Source organism: Pseudochaenichthys georgianus, chromosome 3, assembly GCF_902827115.2.
Source record: "Pseudochaenichthys georgianus chromosome 3, fPseGeo1.2, whole genome shotgun sequence".
In the NCBI taxonomy this organism is placed as follows: Eukaryota; Metazoa; Chordata; class Actinopteri; order Perciformes; family Channichthyidae; genus Pseudochaenichthys; species Pseudochaenichthys georgianus.
Genome location: NC_047505.1, coordinates 25,326,692 through 25,347,061, shown reverse-complemented (window position 1 = coordinate 25,347,061; position 20,370 = coordinate 25,326,692). Strand labels below are relative to the sequence as shown.

Here is a 20,370-nt window from a genome sequence, read left to right as displayed (position 1 = left end):
TTTACCTTTACAAGTGGGGTAGGTACGTTTGAGAAACAGGCTCGAGATACACTTTTTGTTATATTCCATGGAATGCTAACATCCCGATAGCAATGAATATCTTAAGTGCTTTGACAACAAATCCATAAAAAAATGTCACCTGTGGAAGCCGTGGCGCTGTAAAAAGCACGACCAATCTAAACATTTTACCCGGCCCGGCTAAAGTAACTGGATGGCCTACCTGCCTGTCAGCCTTCCATCTGTGCGCAAATTTATCTCGTGCCCTCATTGGTCATGTGCGCGTTCGTGTGTGTTGGAGGAGGGGCTCTGTAAGGAAGTAGCAGATTTCTTCCGGCTGTGTATTTTCAAATTCTAGCGCACTCGATCTGGTTTCTCCAAAATTACCTAACCTACATTTAAGGATAAGGTAATAGTTTTAGTGCAAATAGTGATTATATATGGAATGGATAAATCTAAATAATTAAAAATAATAAAGTAACTTATAGCTCACTCATAACGCTTCTTTCAAAGTAACTCAACTGAATGTTGCAGTTATGCAATTTCAATGGAGGATATTATTTTGGATCACAACAGAAAAACAACACTTCTTCACCCTTTTTCTGTAAATGTGGACAATTTCCTTTAAAACTATGCATGTTGACATTAGTTGCTTTTATTTTGAAAATCACAGTCGATTAAGCAGTTGTATTCTTTTAAACTTGACTGTACTGTGTGTGCAGCAGAAGCGTGTCTGTGTGTGCGTGTGCGTGTGTGCGTGCGTGTGTGTGTGTGTGTGTGTGTGTGTGTGTGTGTGTGTGTGTGTGTGTGTGTGTGTGTGTGTGTGTGTGTGTGTGTGTGTGTGTGTGTGTGTGTGTGTGTGTGTGTGTGCGTCCGAAAGGGACTTGCAGGGGATTGGAGAGTGGAGTAATTCCAGCTCTCTTTAAAACAACTTCTCAGCACGGAATCCGTCCCGGAGTTTGGCACAGGAGTCCCAGACCATCTCTGCGTTACCCAGGGACTCTGCAGCGGGAATATTGTTTCACCACAGCTTCAGAAATCTTCGCGATTTCGAAAGGTTTATTTCGGGGTGAAGGAAGGATTTTACGGTTCAAGGGGTTCACGAAGCTCAAGGAGAGACTCTGGAACACTTTTGGATTAATGTTTCTGTCGCTCTGTTTGTTACTGTAAACTGATACTGCTCCTGGAGTGGACTAACTATGGTTTGTGGATTGTGTGCAGGACCTCCACAGTGTTGGGGAGCTGAATGCTGTGTGAGAGGGCTGGCAAAAGTTGTGGCTTAATTGAGTTGGCGACAGCAGGTCACCGAGCAGTGGCTGTGTGTAGCCGTCTCCTTCTCCAGACCTGAAGTGATATGTTTAACGCAGCGCATGATTGAAGATTTCTTTCTAATGCTGCTGGAGAGCCAGAAAACGGCGACCACCGGCTGCGCATGTTGTGCGCACCGTGCACAACCCCCCGGTCTTATGCTACGAGTGTAAATCGATGTGGCATCTCCCGAGACCCGGACGGGACCGACAGGACACATCCAAAACTGTCTAGGTTGTCGTATGTTCAAGTCGAAACGCGCAGGTCTTGTACGGCGACTCTGGAGAAGCCGTCTGGTCACCGAGAGCGACGGGCGGGATGGAAGCAGACGAGGTGAGGGGAGACGGGACGGGCCGTGTGGCAGACACTCAGGAAAGCTCCACAGACACGAGCAGCGGCCGGTGACACACACTGACCCGGCTCCGGGACTCACGGGGGAGGCTGTAGACCTGACGGAGAGCCCCGAGAGGGAGGAAGAGGAGCAGCCTGACGATGACCGTGCTGCGGGGGCCATGTGCGTCTCGGAGCATAGAGGCGCTCACCGGGGACAGGAGGGCGACGGTAGGACGGTGACGTGTTGTTTGTTTGGGGAATGGGATATCAGACCTCGGAGCCCGTATTGGGGCCCGAGGAAAGACGGAGGGGGCGCTTGTCAGTGCGCACCGAGGCATACGGGGCTGGAGGAGGAACTTGCGAGCACTGCTCATGCCTTTTTGAAAAGACTCAAGGAGAAATCTCTGGATACTTTGGTGAAGGCTGTGGAGACCAGAGGAGGGATACCCAGTGAGTGTGTCATGGTGCCGAGCAGTGAGCTGCGGCTCGGGGCTCAGCACATCTCTCCGCACGACCTCCTGTGTAAGGTGTACCGCTGGAGCGACCTGCCTCTCTCAGGCCGCCTCAAAACGCTCAGCCACTGCCAGAGCTTCGGCGCAGGGGACGGGGCAAAGGTGTGCTGCAACCCCTATCACTACAGCCGCCTATGTGGGCCAGGTAAGGTCATCAACAGTGTGTGGGGGGGGGGGGGGGGGCTTTCAACCAGAAGGCCCTGAATCTATCTAGAGGAGACTTTATCCCTCAGAAAATACCTTTCAACTTGATTAGTGACAACAATAGATAGCAAACGTGTGTATGCCATGTCATCCTGTCATTCTGACCTGTAAACAACACATTGAACATCACGAGGGCCCCTGGAACTCCCCAAGAACTCTGTTATTGTCCAAACTCGCAGAGAGTATTATTCTCAAATTGAAGTGCGTCGTATGTAAATAGATTGCATGCAACATAAATATTGATGGACCAGAATTGTCATTCCCCTTCAGCCAGCAGCTCAACAACAATGTTATAATTTTCTAGTACCCTACTTTTCTTCATCTTATTGAAGCACAACACTGGAAAGCCATGCAAGAGAATACATATCACTTAAACTCTTCTCGTGTTTCACTGCCTGCCCTGAAGTTTTGCAACATTTTTACATTTTTATAATTCTAGCTTTTACAACCATTTGTCAACCATTACTTTGATTTCCTTTCCACATTCCAAACACATTACACATTTATTTAAATTTGCGCAAAAACTTTGCTGCTTCCCACATCATCCAATTGAAGGTCGCTCTCAAGTTGCACTTAGGCTCTTTTTTCTCTGACAAGGAGGTCCTCCTCTTGTTATTTAGGTGAAGGAGTGCCGATAATATACAGTTTGCATAGTGCTGGCGCCAGACTGACTCGCTGGGTATCTGACTGACTGAGGACTCCGGCAATTACTGGCTCTGCTCTTAAAGGGGCCGCAGCCACAAACCCAGGTCCACTTTGGACTGCAGGGACTCTCCCAGCAGCATTGCTTTTTAAGTTTACAGAAGCTGCTTTCATACAGAAGAAATCCTGTCTATGTGGATGAACATTTCTGGCTAAAACCTTTATGAAACAATAAGAAAAGCAGAGGATCAAACTGAAAACTCTAAGAATCAAATACAGTTAGAAAGATGTTCAGTGGGATGATACACTTGCAACATCAGATTGGATCTGTACAATTTAACTGATAGGAGTTCAAAATCCAATCCATTTTATTTCTATAGCACATTTCTAAAAGGAAAAGAAAGACAATGCATGTTTACAGTTATCAAATCAAATCAGGTTTTATTTATATAGCACATTTAAAAGCGATTTTTGGTCGAGCCAAAGTGCTGTATATGTAATAAAACCACATTACTACAATCACAATAAAAGACAATAATTTACAACAGAAATATAAAAAACACAGGGAATAGTCAGGTGTCATACTCCGCTCTGACTAGATGATGTACTTGGCACAAATAGCTCCTTAGGTTTAAGGTACAAAGAAACAAGTTGTTTGAATAGTCTGCCTGGAGAGTAAAGACTTATGTAATTTAGATTGGATTGAGAATGAAGTTAATTTATTTAATCTTCTTCCATTTATTTAACAAAATGTTCAGTTTTTAAATGAATCAAATGCTTGCGTACATAATCAGTTGTGTAAGACTTTTGATTGTATCATTCAGCAGCTAAACAAAAGCATAATTGGTTCTCAGTGTTCTTTCTCAGTTGCTCATTGAAGACCATACAGCCTTTAACTTAACCTTAACTTGTGTTGTATTTCCAGAATCACCTCCTCCCCCATACTCTCTGTCCCGTTCAGACGAACACAAGCCACTGGGTGAGTTTGGAACCACATTGTAAAAGAGAGGGTGCTCGTCACCATCATATTTTTAGACTGAAAACACAAATTATCTTTGAAATGCTGCTTGTGTTAAAGGGGTCATAGCATTGGTCGAGTTTTACCTGAGCTCATCTTTTGTTTTGATGTGTCTGACATCTGGAGTTTATAATAGGCAGTCTGCTCTGTAGTTCGAGGGACTGCATACAGTATGGTTCCAACTAATGCACATTCATTCATCTTTAACTGTCATCCTCAAAGGGATACAGTGTGACCTTAAACTTGTTTTTGGTACAAATAATCAAAATTATTTGGTCATATAAAACTTAAAATAAACACATTTGATTAACTGTAGCCAGCAAAGGTTTGGTTTTTACTTGAAAAATGGCTTAAAACTTACATCTGTCACCAAAAAACAAACTTTGATCAATATCTCACTCTTCTACTGTGTGCTTTTTCTGCTTTCACCAGACTCAAATCTGTCTTACACTGAACCTGTGCCCCCCCTCACCTCCAATCCGCCTCCCCCGACGCCAAGAGACTACACAGGTGAGTCACTTGCTTCACTACTGCAGAGCAGCATGCACATTGTGACCAGGCAGATGTTTGATTCAGCAAAGTCTGAAGTTTGAGTCATATACTCTTTAGAAGTGAACTTTTCACCACAAAGAAGTTTGGAAGCCCAGATTGAGGAACCTTTGGAGTTGTGCATTCACAGACGCAGACTCTCATGCATGCAAACTCGCAGAGCACACATCCACTCTGAATGTTTAGATAGAAGGATACATTACATTTATTGGAGTTATTAACTTTGACTTTACTTTGTGTTTTCAAAGGCTGTTAAGACGAACAAAAAGTCGACAGCATAGAGCTTCTATTGTCAACGAGGCATGGGGGGCTTGGTGGGGGTCTGGGGTCTCTCGCTATCTAGATGCCTTTCTGTCTCTCATTCCCCGACTCTCCCTCACTCCATACGCTTTCTCCAGAGCAAAATATTTCACTGGGATGAAGCTGCTCCCAATCCCCTTTGCCTTTCCAACCACCCATCCCCCTCTTTCCCTCTTTCTTCCCTCAAATCCCTCCATTCCTCTTGGCAATTGAGCAGTGGAAAGAGGCTGGCATTTTGGGGGCGGGGGAGCCGAGCAGCTCTGATGAGGCGGAGGTGTAGAGTTTTGTGTGCGTGTATATGTGGAAAGAGGGGGGCCGAGGGCTGCGTTTGGACAGGAAACAGCCCCCTCTAGATGATGAAACTGGAGCTTTATTTGTTTACGTGCTGGGGTCGGGTGGAGAGGTCCTTGTAGCGTTAGAAGAAACCCACAAACCCACTCGATCAAGCCTCCCCGGACTCACTTGTGGACGGTGTTGAAAGGTGAATGGGCACCTATGAAGTCTGCGTAGTGTAAGTCACCACATCACCGGCCTTTCTGAAGAGTGTGCTGCTCCCCAGTGAGACTTTTTTTGGAATTGTTTGTCCGTGGTGCCCAGAAATATACTTTTTGTGTCATTGAAAACATTTTACGAGTCCTCCTGTTGCACACATCACCACTTTTAGAAGATATAAGGTATTAAAAACAAGATGTTTTGCTTGGATCAAGCTTTCAAGGTGTTTAATTTCCCAACATGAAGGCCTAAAAGTAGTTCTCAAGCCTTCCCTTATGCTTAAACCTCTATTTATCATTTACTTTGTAAACCTAAAATAATCCGTCTACCCACAGTTTGTACATTTTTAATTGTAGAATGTAATTCACAAACAAATGCAGACTTGACCTCAGTGTCCATTTCTTTACGGTCCTGTTTACAATGTTTTTATATAGAACAGAGGGTTAAGATAAGTCATTGACATGTCTTTTTAATATTAAAAATCACACTCTTTGACCTCCATTACACACTTTTGGGTTTTGAAAAATTCTGCCTAATTTCTAAATGACTTTAAAGATGATTTAACAGAGAACAGTGTTATTATTAAAAACATAATCATCAAAAATCTGTTCAGTCAAGGTCACAGGGGAGAGGATAACTTTATTGTCTGCCTGTTGAAATGAGTGGAAATGGATCAGTTTTCTGTTAAGATCTGGTATGTTTGTGTGATTTTCTGTGTGAGTGTGTGTGTGTGTGTGTGTGTGTGTGTGTGTGTGTGTGTGTGTGTGTGTGTGTGTGTGTGTGTGTGTGTGTGTGTGTGTGTGTGTGTGTGTGTGTGTGTGTGTGTGTGTGTGTGTGTGTGTGTGTGTGTGTGTGGTCTCTGATCCCCTGCCCCCACACCAGAATGCTGGAGCCGAGAACTGGAGCTCAGGCCAAGTGCAAGACTAGGAAAGAGACTAAACAGACGTGGCCAAGTATTCTGCGTGGAGCTTTTGTCTTCAACTCTGACAGATATAAGACTTTTCACTTGAGTTACAGCTTGTATAATAACAGGGCATATGCCGAACATAAAGCTTGTATAAAAGAATATACTGTAGCCTTACAAATACAAAGCACAAACCCCTTTATGTTGGTAATCTTTCAAGAGTGTAAATTAATCTTTTTATGCAGGTGATCCTCTGGTGTATTTTTAAAACCCTGTGATGTTTTCTTTAGAACAAATACAAGCATTGAACATGTGCTCTGGCACTTCAGCATCTTTGTTTTATTCCTATATGTATCCTAGCTTTAAGGAGAAAAAAGGCTGCAGCAGCAGGGTGTGGTCCATACATACCTTTGCCCTGGCCTCTTTTATCATTCGATCAGCTAGCGCTCCCTTTAAACCGCAGCAAACAGCAAGGCTTTGAAAAGGGAAATGTCTGCTGGAAGTTTAGTAGGCTTATATCTACATGTACCTACCTCTGTGACTCCAACACAAAGTGTCATTCAGCTGTTTATTTTCTGTTTGTGTGTGTGCGTGTGTGTGTGCGTGTGTGTGTGCGTGTGTGTGTGTGTGTGTGTGTGTGTGTGTGTGTGTGTGTGTGTGTGTCCTGATAGAACCCCTATGTGAGTCCTGCGAGACGATCTTATCACTAACTCAGACAGAAATTCCTCCCTTTCTCACACACACACACACACACACACACACACACACACACACACACACACACACACACACACACACACACACACACACACACACACACGATTAGCTGGAATGAAGTCAAAGTGCTGCTTGTTAACTTTCATAATTGATATATAACTATAGTAAAAGCTGAATGCTTGCTGTATTGTATTTAACATAGCGTGTGGACTAACGCTGCTGTAGCTTCTACAGACTGAAAATGACGTCAAGATGTGTCATTAAATTGACAAAAAATTAAATAAATTCCTTCCCAATAAAATCGGGCTAACAATTGCCGTTTTATCCTTTGACCTCCGTACAATATCTGGAGAATAAGGCACACACTTTGTCCGGGGTTTCCCTTTATCAGATGTAGCACACATCAGGTTTGTGTCAGATAAATACTCAGTTTGGTTTTGAGGAGGGGTAAAGCCTGGGTAAAACATAGCAAAAACAGGATATGTCTGTAGAAACAGTTTTTCGCCGGGGAAATCTCTAAGCACCACAATACTTATATACTTCAGAATGCTATTTTGACACATATTGTACCATATAAATACAGGGGTCACTTGTTAAAATCAATATTTCAGTTTTAATTGTGTTTTTCTACAATTATGTTTTGTGTATTAAGTCCAGGGAAAGTCAATTAAACTAGTGTTGGGTTGGGTTGATAAAATATCTATATAACTTTACTTAATATTTTTTTTATAAATATTTTCTCTGCAGTCATGGGAATATCAATCATACTTGTTATTCGATTTTTGATGCTGCCCAAGTTCATAATGGGATTTTGATTAAATTAAGATGAGTGGTTAAACTCTCCTATAAACACAAATGAGACTGATGAGAATGATGCAATTTTTATCTGAAATAATTTTAGAGTGTATGTCCGAGGACAATGCCAAAAGAGTTAGTGATGTCCTTGTCAGCTCTCACATCATATGACATAATTGTTCTTGTCAAACGTCTGTCCACCTTGTTGTCATGAGGCTCCGGCTTTCGGACATGTGGAAACAAGTAAACCAATGATACTTAGTGGACATTAGTATGGCCTCGATGCACTGAAGTAAGACAAGAAGACTGCTCCCTCTCTGCCCTCTGTAATCATATTTTGGTGGCTTGTTTGCTTAAGCAGAGCAAGGTATCAGCCAAACATCCTGTCTCAAAGCCCTGTCTGCACTCGCTGCAGCATTAACCCCATGAATTGGCCCTTTGACTGATGGGGCACGGCCCAGGAATGTTGGGAAATTGGGAAGGTGAGGGGGAGTAAGGGTCTCGGAGTGAAAGAAGTGGGAGGGGGGATCAGGGGGTCTGACTCTGGAGAGTGACACCTGATACATGTTTGAACATATTGCCGTTAATACTTAAGAAACACGGAGCTGAGCCGACATTCTTGGAAGCTTGGGAGACAATTTTAAGAGTTCGGCTGCACCGTGCTGTTTTAGTGAGTTTAGCTCAGAAAGCGTGAAGCTGTCCAGGTCAGTCCAGGTTGACACAGTTGGACATGGTTTTTGTAAATCATCTGCTGAGGCTCGCGAGTAAAGACTTGAGTCACAGACGCATGAATATGAAATAAGATACCTTTGTAGAATTCACTTCAATATTTTGTCTTGCGAAGTGAAAAATAGCACAGACAGAAAGTATACAGCCAAAAGATGCTGCGTCCACTGAGAATGTATCTGTGTACGTCTGGATGGGTCCTCTCAGTGACCTGAACCTCCAGCCTGTTTTCTGGCACGCGTACAACACTTTCTCTTATGCCTGACTGAGACACATTAGACTATGGAATTCAACATCAAGTGCTGGCCCATTAAGCATTTGCCATTTCCTCAAATATTTTCCATCACTGTACAAGCAGGGTACACAGCACACAACTCACTCAGAGCTCTGTTATGTCAGTCTGGTCAATTTCTCCTGAATTTGTTCACATTTAGGCTCACTACCAACATGTTAACAATGTTATTAAAACCCTGTCTCCTGGTTTAAACACAGCTAATGTGGAACAGCAATAATTGTAATGAGGAAATGTTGTTACCAAATGTAACAGTGAAATGTTTACTGACAAAGTATTTTATTTGTTTTGCCCCCAAAATGGCAGCTCCTGCGATACAATGTCCATTCATTTTGACTACCGCATTATTAAACATTTTATGGTTGGTTCAGTCAATGCCAACACTTTTTAAGGAACGATTATGGTCTCTGTTTATACAGATTAACTCTGAAGCGATTTAAATCATGAAAAACAACATTATTATCAACATTTTAGTAATACCACAATCTTGCCTTGACCAAAGTGTTTTTGTTGCCTAACTCTAACCGGGACTCGGGGTGCAAACCCCAGTTTCTCTTGTCAAAGTCCTGCTCTTTGTCCATCCATCATCCAACACGAGCACCTTTCTATGGCTCCAGGAGTAATTCAATGGAGCGTGTTTGTCACCACAACTCATGGGAAAACAGTTTAGTACTTTATTCATAATTCAAATTATTTCCATGACACAGTTTGTTATTATCTGTAAATAATCACAGCAACAGTAAAGTCGAGTTAGATTTCAGATGTTTTAAAAATGAAACTTTACTGCTTTAGTGTCTGATGGTTTGTTTGTTTGTTCCTTTTGAACTAGAAACCATTAGCTGATCCACAAATATTATAAAATAAGAAATGAATAGAGAGATAATTAGAAAGAGGAGAAGTGAGATGAAAGGTAATATTGATGTGCAGAAACATTCATACCTCTAAAATACTTGTGCTCCAAGTATTTGAGGGTGTCTGAGGTTGAGCAGGAAAGGATATATGACATCATGCGTAACGTCAAACCCAGATCTAAAAGGAAGAAACAAAAGCATAAATGTATACATTTAATTTCCTATTTTTTTAACATTTTAGTTTCTGGGGGTTGATGTTGGTTTTTCGTACATTCGTAGACGCAGTACTCCTTCATGTCTTTGTTAACAAAATGCTTCAAGAGGCAGGTTTTTTGTGGCATGCATTCATGTTCTGGAAGCCTTTGATTTTGACTGACAATGAGTCAAGAGCCTTTGACCTGTTTGACATCAGAAACAATTGTGATGATCAAGTAGAGACTGTCTTATATTTTGCAGATCATGTATTCATCAGCATGTTCCCATCTATTGCTCCTCTTTCCTTCGCGTGTTCAGACCAACTTTTACTGTTCTTTGTCTTAATGTTAATTATTCTTCTCCCCTTGCAGCCTCTGCTGTTTGTTGTACGCACATTTTAGCTCTCTTTCTCTCCGTCTCTCTAACTCTTATACTCTCCCCCTCTCTTTTAGTCTATGTTGTCAGGCCATCACAATTTAAAATAAGGTTTAAATTACAGGACTGGCTGTGGCTTTCCGTTGTTCCCTCAGAGTTTTTGCCAACCAGCAATTTGGCTTTTAATGGAATCCTGCCATGCTGCTGAACCTAAAGATTCTTTGCAGATGTCGACAGGCTCTCTGACTCGAAGAAATGTAGGAAACTGTCGCCTGTGCTGCAGAGTGCAACGCTGTGGTAGGACTCGGGAGTGAAGAAAACTTTTGAAGGAGTTTTCAAACGATTGAGCTGCCTGTTGTTAGTGAGAACAATTGAGTGTTTGATTGTGCATTCACCCATGATAGTGGAAACTAAACTTCACAAGTCGTCAACTTACACCCCCCCGATACATCCCCAGGTCTAAATCATCTGTCAGCTCATTGCTTGTTTTTACTTCCAGCATCTTCTTTACTGTTACTCTCATCTCCTTTACAGTCATTTCCATCTGGACCAGGTAGCTGCACGCTTACTGCAAAACATCTTTAATTGATTGCATTCTACCTGCACTAAATGAAAGACTGAGAAAGTAAGCAACAAACTAGTGAACGTAGTGAAGTATTTAGCTGCTAAAGAGACAGATATTTGTCTTGGGATTTACTGGAGACAGTAGTACATCAGGTTGAGTTGCTTCACTCCCAATTTAAAGTAGATTTCATGAGGGCAATGTTTACATGCAGTGTATTGTTATAGTACACGTTCTCTGAGGTAACTCTACTAAATCATCCAACAGTCTGCGTGTCCGGCCCTGACTGTGCAAGTTACGTAAAGTGATTGTGTATTGTATTGTCCACAGTCTTGTTTTTCTATACCACTGGACTTTCCCATTTAGATAATTCTCGCAAATTTTAGAAGGAATTTCATTATGCCTTCTTCATGGAAGAACAAATGAATCTATTCCACCGATAAATGTGTGTAATTATGTTGTGAGGATTGAAGGCCATATAATGGACCACGTGAGGCTCAATGAGAGACTTGTCAACTTGACCCCTGTGACTGGCTGAGCGGGGGGAGGAAGTGTCGAGGAAGAGGGCCTGTCCAGGAATGTGTTGGGAGGGGAGGCCTGTCAACTGCAGAGCTCCGCTTCTCTGGGTCTGCTTATATGTCTCTATTCAGATTTAAAGGTCTCCTATTATGCAAAATCCACTTTTTCATGTCTTTTATACATAAACATGTGTCCCCTTGTGATGAGATTCTGAAAGTTTCAGGAAAAAAGATTTGCTCACTTTTTCTCCTGATCCGTTTATATAAAAACCTGTCAAAAACCAGATTTTGGCCACGATTTTTTTGGCTTGTGTAACCATTAGCCAATCACCAACCAAGGTAACCCCCCCCCCCCCCCCCTTATCACCGGAATCTCCTCCTAGAGCACCATTGTGTTCTTTTTAACCAAATATCTCTCAGAGGGGCGTGGGGAGGGCTCCTTATTTTCATCTAAAGTAAACAGACAGAGAATCAGCACTTTTGAAACAGGGCTGAAACAGAGGGGATTATGGGTAATGCTACAATGCATGATCTGTTGGGTATTTGGAGTCAAACACTTCAGAGACATGTTTTGTATATATCTGAGACCTATAATATATTGATGAAAAACAGTATGATAGGGGACCTTTAAATCATCTATCTATAAGTTGTTGAGTCTATAAACTTTGTGTAAGTTAGTATGAAAGTTACAATCTACAATTGTCCTTACTGAACTGTCTTAGTCCAGCCTGATTTATGTCTCAGTGTCATGATACCTGGGTGTGCGTGTCTCTGGGGCCTCTGTAGGTAACTCTTGATGGAAATGTAACCACATGTATCGGGGCTTCTCAGGCTATGCACACGCCACATGAACTGTGAAAGAGCCGCTATGATTGTTGATAGTGAAGACAGCATGTAACAGGCTGAAGATGAATGTTCTCCTTATCAAAAAATGGTCAACAGATTAGCTCATCCTCATCTAGCAAAGCCATTTCCAGGGCAGACTTTGATGTGATTGTTTTCCCCACTGAACATTATTACATCAGGACCAGGAATGCAGCAATCGATCAAACAATCTCCAACAACAGTGAAGAGATAGAGCCTGTGCAGGACAATACATAACTTCATGCTGTAGCTGCGGTGACACCTTAATGCACTGGGGAAGTATCATTTAGGATTCAGTCCCACCCTCCACCTGCTTAGCTGGTTGAGTTGCACAAAAAAACTGTTGCAAATGTTGCACTGAACTTGAACTTCAATGAGGAAGTTATTTATGTATTAGGGATGATTTACAATAACACGCAATCAAAATTAGTTCTGTTTACTCAAACTAATTTAGCTTCAGATCTTTCTTGTTCAAAAACTTAATCATGTAGCTGAATTTGGATTTCAAATGTTATCAATTGACAACAAAAACGTGGTGTCTTGGTGGATGACACATATCAGACATGACAGCAAAGTTAGTCCAGGAAGCAATGATGTATGCAAAGATTCCTAGGCTTAAGTAGTCCGGCACTTTGAAGTAGAAACAGAAATGCAGGAAACTGGTTACTTTCTCTCTTCGTCTTCAAAGAGCTTTCCAAACTACCTCCGAACACGTCTTCCCAGGAATTTTACAGGGACACACAGTTACTTTCCTGTGGCTCGGTTAACCTGCAGGTTCAAGGAATGCGGTCGTCTGTTTGTATGAAATAATGAATCGGTGTAGAGGATTGTATTTCTTGTGCAGACGCAGAGGAAGATGTCTGGCTGCAGACTGCAGCAGGCTCCATCGCAAGATCAACTTTACAATGGAAAGAGAGGGAGAAGGAAGGAGTGCATGTCTGCAAAAATGTGTGTGTTTGTTTGTATGTGTTTGTGAGCCCCGTTGTGTTGGACTGTAAAGCCCATGTCTGGCGATAACGCAGCCCTCTGATGGTAGAGATAGTCGAGACGCCAGCTTAAATGTGGCTTGCTGGATTGAAGTTGCCCTGTAATGATAGTTGTCTCAAACAACACAGAACCTACCATTTGTAGCCAGGGAGGGGTGTTTTTATTTTTTTTCCCCCATATTTTGTCTTATTCCTACATTTTTAGAGCTCTGAGAGGAAATTTGAGGAAGTTGAAACAAAACAAAGCATCTTAGAGCCGGCCGACAATGGTCAGTAGCTGAATTCTATCCTCCTCTGTCGTCCCTCTATCGTCCCTCCCCTCCTTCCCCTCCCTCTCCACAACCCACCCACTTCTTTCAGCACAGTGGAAGAGTCTAATAACTGGAGGGGAATCTAATCCTTGGCACTGGATGAAAGACGAGGGTCTCCCTCCCTCCCTCTCTTTCTCACAGTCTCTTTCTCTCCCTTCATTTTTTCCGTGGATGCTGGTTATGCTTGGCAGGTTCTCTCTCTCTCTTTCCCTCTCATTTTCCCGCTCCCTCTTTCACCCAGTCCCTCTTTTTTTTACACCTCTACGTCCCCCTTTTCCCCCCTTAACTTTCTTCCTCTCTGTGCAGGTTAGGTTTAGCGCGAGCGAAGTCTCCACTGCTCAGACTGAAGGGATAGAACTAAAGTTATGGATCTAAAATAAATAGTTGGGCATTTTTGGGAAATATGTATTTAGTTTTCTCGATCAGAATTAGAATATTGATCCCATCTTTGTATTTGCTTGTTACATCTGGTTAGTTTGCTTAGCTTATTATCAACACTGGAAACACAAAAGCTGCTAGCCTCTCTCCAAACTTTAAAACATTTGTATATAATTGTTGTTTAATTTATGAATTTGAAAAGTCTTAAGATAACATTTCAAGATGGTGTTGCCTGATTGTAGGCAAAAAGGACTTTACACCAACAAATAATCTAGGACACCCTGATTTTTTTCATACATATGAGAGAAATGATGATGTCACGTTTTAGCTGTTTCTAGCAGCATTGTGGTTATGTTGAGCTAAGCTATAACCATCTGCTTCCTCGGGCTACATTTATCATACAGATAAAGCATAAGTCGATCAATCTTGTCATACGCAACATTCAACAGGAATGTGAAGGGTATTTCCCAAAGTGTCTTACCATTTCTTTAATATCTGAGAAGAAAGAGGAAAGATGTGTGTTGCTGTTATTGTTTGAAGTCCAGGTTGGACAGTCTGTGGGGAGACAGCCGGGAACTGCCTGCTTGACCCGTTAACTTTGATTGCCATTGCTTTTTATCAGTACAGAAAACAAAGCCAGTCCATAAATGTGTCTTTTCTCAATTACAGCAAGACCTTTTTTCACCTATCTCCCCACCTTTGTTTGAGTCTCCAAAAACAACACTGTTTACGAGGGCGTTTCCGTGAGATTGGCACTAAGAGACAGTGATTTTGAAATGAAATAACAAAGGCTACTTATCTAATTGGTAAACAGAGCTGTTAAATGGTGGTTGGCGTAAACGCTTGCAGCGCGCTGTAATTGCTGCCAGCCCTCACATACAGATGTAGACACGGCACGCACATTCACACAGTCTCACACTAACACGCGGTTTTTATACTTCCTCCACTGGAACATAAACATGCTGATAACCTCCAGTTTGAACCCGTCTTTTAAAATTCCATTGATGAAGTTTTGTCGCCCACCCTCCCCTTCCTCCGTCCTCCTCCCTCCCTGCTCTCCGTCAGTCTCACACGGCTCATTATACCTTTAGCTGGATAATATCCAGGCTGAGCATGATGACACTAAGGACTGTGCCAGAAACATTAAACATGACATGCTGTACCACTCGCGCTGCCAAAATCATGATGAAGTGGTTTGACTTTAAAACATATCACTCAATCTGCAGAAAACTGTGGCTCTAAATCTGAAAGACAAAAATGCATTACATGTAAGAGCAGATAGAAGAAACGCGAGTTACATCAAATAGAAGATACAAAAATAAACTTAAATATATGAGCAGCATACAAAATAGAAAAGCATCATACTCTTGACTTCAGGTTTCATTAGAAACTTAAAAGCCAGGATTTAATAATATACTGTGTGCAGCATCATTCATTATATGCTGGAAATTAAAGTGTACTATGTCTAAAAAACCATAAAAAGTCCCAGTTTGTTTTATGACTTCTTTGGGAATTAATTTGATTGTGAGCTCATAAAGTCTCCCTGTGTTTCCCCAGACATGTTTGTGTTGCCTTATTACAGGGAAGAGCATGCCTTGTAAAAGTGTGTGTGTGTGTGCGTGTGTGTGTGTGTGTGTGAAAAGAGTTAGAAAGAGATAGAGTGAGAGAAAGAGAGAGATCCTGCTAGCTGAGCAGCCTGCTCTCTTATTGGAGCGCTGTAAAAACTCCTGACCGCAGGAGTTGCCAGCCTGGAATTCACTAATGACACACGTGGGCCTCAGATGAGAAGTGCAATTTTGTGTGTGTGTGTGTTATAGTCATACTGTTTGGATCAGAAGCCTCAATGTATGTGTGTACGTGTGCATGTGTGAGGCCCTATCTCATAATCTAGTGTGTATGTGTGTGCTTGTATTTGCTTACAACACTCACACACATCTCCGACTCCGAGTTCTCCGCACTACCACCGCCTCTGTTGCCCCATCCCCCCCGAAACAAAAATGGCGGCTGTGCAAACATAACACACCTAGCCTAATCTCGGTCCTGGTTTCACCCAAAAGCCGCTTGTTAATGGGAGAAGGGCCGCAGCCATTCTGGCCCCTGGTGGATGGAGAGGGGGTGCTTGCGGGAATATGAAAGGAATGGGGCCACCGGCACATGGGTCTTTAAATCCTCTGTGTCAATAGAGTCTCTGGAGCAAAATAATGGCATCACTCTGTGTGTGAGTTAATTTGAGCTGATAGCATGAGGGCTGGGGGGTCAAGGGTTCACGGGCTTGCGCTAGGTTGACAGAGAGCTGAATGCTTTCTACCCCCCCACTCCCCTCTCCGCTGGTCCTCTTTAACCCGGGACCTGAAGGAGTGTTATGGAGGGAGATGATGAGGGATGTCAGGGGAGGAAGTAGGCTGTTTAGTGTTGACCGTTTTAGCCGCCTTTTCAAAATATTCAGATGAGTGACAGATTGAAGGAAAAACTTTAAACGAATGAGAGAAGAAACAGTGAACACACAGACGCTTCCCTGCAAAGAAAAAGTTCACCGTGTTCACCTATTTTGAAACACATAAACACGCCTCCAGGCTGCGGAAACATAACCTCACTAAAGGTTTGAGTTTGCACTGAATTTGAATTCAAGCAGTGCAAGAAATCATTTACTTTTGTCATGTGAAATGGAAATAAAAGCCATGTTTATCTTGCTGCTGTTTGATTGAAAACAGTAGATTGTAGATTTGTGGTTTTTGTTTGAGGGTTGTTTATGTTCTGCTGAATTCTGACACTAGTCGTGGTCCTGTTGGCATAACTGGTACGAGTATCGATAAGCATTGTTCCAAAATGATGAGGGTTGGGTCATGTTCTGCTCACATAAACACTTGTCTTAGTGCATGCAGTCTTTTTTAACAATGCATATATTAATATTTCAACCTCTCCTCTTCCCTCAGACACTGGTACCTCCATCGGCTCTTCGACTTCCAGCGGACATCGCTCTCACTGGTGCAGCGTTGCCTACTGGGAGCAGCGCACACGTGTTGGTCGCCTTTATCCAGCCTACGAGCCCTCGCTCAACATCTTCTATGACCTACCTCAGGGCACGGGCCTCTGCCTGGGCCAGCTCCACGCCAACGCCTACCACAGCCGCCGCGAGGACCCGGGCAGCCACAGCACGGCAGGTCTGCACGGACACCCCCGCCATGGAAGCGGAGGGAGTAGCAGTAGCAGCAGCAGCAGCAGCAGCAGCGGTGTGCAACAGATACGCAGTAAAATCGGACACGGAATCGTGCTGAGCCGCGAGCCGGACGGAGTGTGGCTTTACAATCGCAGCAAGCACCCAGTGTTTGTACACTCGCCCACCCTGGACCCCCCCAGGGCTCGAGTGCTGAGTGTGAAGAGGGTGATGCCGGGCTTCTCCCTCAAAGTGTTTGACTATGAGCACTCCAGCTGGATGGCGCAGCACGGCGTGAAGCCTGAGTGCCAGGAGGGGCCCTGGGACCCCCACAGTGTTCGCATTAGTTTTGCTAAAGGATGGGGCCCCTGCTACTCCAGACAGTTCATTACTTCCTGCCCGTGCTGGCTGGAGGTGCTGCTCAACAACCACAGATAGCACACACACACACAGACTCACAAGGCTTCCTGACCCATTATCCTTATTGTACTCTACCTAGATTTAATATAAAGTTTATATATTATATAAAATATATTATACATGTAAATACTTGAGTCATTTTTACAATGCAATTATTTATGTATAGTGTAATGTGTATATGGACAAAATAAAAAGGAACAAGAATATGCACTTTTGATTCTACATGCATTACAGTTTCTCAGTGTATATTTTGCAATTTTAAACTGTACAAATAAGACAAAACCTGGTTTATGTTCTCATGATTTAGCAATTCCTTCAAAAGTATGCCATACACACATTGTCAATAAAGTATTTGTATTAAACGAAGGTTTCTGTGATGGTCTTAATAGCTTTAATGGACTAGTTGCTAGTGACAACCACTTTTCTATTTTCTGTTTTCTACTGGAGCAAACCAACATGTTCTTTTGTTACAGCATGGATGCTCTTTCAGTGTTTATACTATTGCTTCAAGGCACTTGTGAAATGTATACTTAAAGGTTGGAGGTCAAATATTTTGATTCCATTTCTGACATGTTTCGAATCCAGTTTACATTATTGCAAAGTGAAGACAAAACATTAACTGTGTGTTTGAATCAACTCCTCTTCTCATAGCCATCTCTACTGAAACACCGCCATCACCAGTCTCTATCACAGTGGATGAAATAAACACAGCGATTGTGTGTCATTTTCAGTAATGAGACTAGGCAAAATTGTCTCTATCTGCAGTATCTTCCAGGGCTTACATTTGCATAAAGCACACCTCAACATCACTGATATCATAAAGTAAATAATAGAATGTAAACACAGTAACTATGCTGGGTATAATTAAAGCTCAACACAGCCTTGTCCTGCTGGTGTTTCAGTGAAACCTAGCTCTAGGTCACATGACAACACTTGATTCATCTCTGGTCACTGAGAAAGACTGTGTGATGCAATTAAAGTATCAGGAAATCAAGTAGACCTTTGAGCTTAAATTAATTTTGATTACACTGTTCCCAGAGATGAACTTTCATGCTCAAATGTTTCATTGTGGGTGTCAGTGTCAAACTATGTAAACCTATTACGTTTTAACTATCTGCTTGGCATTAAAAGGGGACGAGTGGCATTGGAAACAGTGAAAGGCGTCAGAGTGCCAGTGGTGCGAAAACAAAGTGCATAACTGAGAAATTACTCAACAAACCACAGCAGGGCACTCAAACTGACGTTCTGTGTTACTGCATAATGGTATCCTGTTAGATTTCAAAAACATAATTATTTATGGAAACTTATATTAGAAACAATCTAAGCAGTAAGAAGGCCATAATCTTTCTGACGTGTGTTTACGAATCAACAGCAGCAGCTCAGGCAGTCAGGCATTTTTGTTTTGACCCTGAACCTCTGCAGGCTGCTTTCTGAAACCTGTAATTAACTTTAGCTGTAAAACTAGAGAAGGGTTGATTACAAAGTTGCAGCACTCCTGAAGAAAAACATTCAAAAATCTCCCCAGTATTACAGCATGAGGAAAAAGAAGAAAAACGATACTACTAAGTCCTCATTGGGGAATTCCGTGTTTTACTGTTGTCACTCATTACACACCCATGAGCCTGAAATAAGGTAGCGGGCTGCCAAATAGTCAGCACTGTGCGCAGTTGGAGGTGTGGTGCTTTGCTCAACACAGGAGTTCAACTGGCTTCTAAAACGCTTGGAGTCTGAGCTAAAATTGATGTAAAACCATGTGTATATCTTAGTTTTTAAATTTTTATTTAATAGCAGCCAGAAATGGATAATAACTTCATAAAAGCTCATTCCCACACACACACACAACCCAAAAATTCCAATGTATATTTCAGTCTAGGCTCTGTTCTGCTTTGTGTGGGATTTGTGGTTAGGGTACAATTGAAGGATTCAGAGGAGGGATCGGGGTGGGAGAGTTGCTGCTGGCAGAAGCAGTCTAAAAACCTTACCATGTTTCTCTTCCTTCTCTCTTTTGGTTTTCCAATCTGAAAACACCCCTGCCCCGTCTTAATTGTTTTCCTTTGTCAGGATTCAGAGTCATGGAGACGATGAAACAGATCCAGGCAGCGAGCGGCAGAGGAAGGTTTCTGGCCCTCGTCTTCAGGGCTGCGGTGTGTGCTGACCTCACTGTGAACTGAAGGAAAACGGGCTAATACTGCCGCTGGCTTTCGAGCTCCACCCCTCCAGCTGTATAATTATCCCTCTCTAGATTATGATGTTATAATTATGTTAATGAATACATCAGGGATGGATAATTAATGGCAGACATTTTCAGTTTATGCTATAAGCAAGATGAGGGATTGCTTAAAGGAACTTACAAAGGTGTTTACAGGCATTATTACTTAACTGCAAATCATGAATGCTTTATATTTTAGTTTTCTATTATTTTCAAATGCACAGTTTAGAGAATGTTGGCACCCTTTAAACTGCCGAAAGTTACCTAAATGATGTCATGGTGTTGAGGTCAGCAAAGGGGTGTTAAGATGTCCTTTAAAAAAAAAAATGGTACTTTGCAATTATACTTTGTATCTGCATCCTTGTAAAGTATATTTAAGATATGTTAGAATATACTTAATTGTGATAATTTATTACAACACGATGGCAAGTAACCTGTATTTGTTTTTTTTTATCAACCTGAATTTAGAAAACCAATTGCCTCAGTTATAATCACAGCAGCAAACAACAAAAATATGAACGAAAAAGATGATACATTTATAATCAAGTTATAATAAAAAACCGAATTGAATAACTTACGAAATAAATGAATTCACAATTAATCCATTTTAGATGATTATCCAGCAATGAAGAATCCCATGACTGCAGAAATCTGAACCAGTTCAAGTGATCACCAGAGAAAGAACACTCAAACCTCAAAATCCACACTCTCCTCCCTCATCTCCTCATCATCATCTTGACGGTGTTTTGTCATTTTGC

General features: G+C 42.2%; 1 protein-coding gene across 1 annotated transcript; it reads left to right on the top strand.

The window, feature by feature from the left end:
- The first annotated feature begins 865 nt into the window (after positions 1-865).
- On the top strand, positions 866-17,746 carry LOC117464023 (mothers against decapentaplegic homolog 6-like). Its single transcript, XM_034106556.1, has 4 exons — positions 866-2,295; positions 3,922-3,975; positions 4,447-4,524; positions 16,763-17,746. The coding sequence occupies exons 1-4, from the start codon at positions 1,548-1,550 to the stop codon at positions 17,419-17,421; spliced, it is 1,539 nt and encodes a 512-aa protein (XP_033962447.1). The 5' UTR covers positions 866-1,547; the 3' UTR covers positions 17,422-17,746.
- The last annotated feature ends 2,624 nt before the right edge of the window (positions 17,747-20,370 follow it).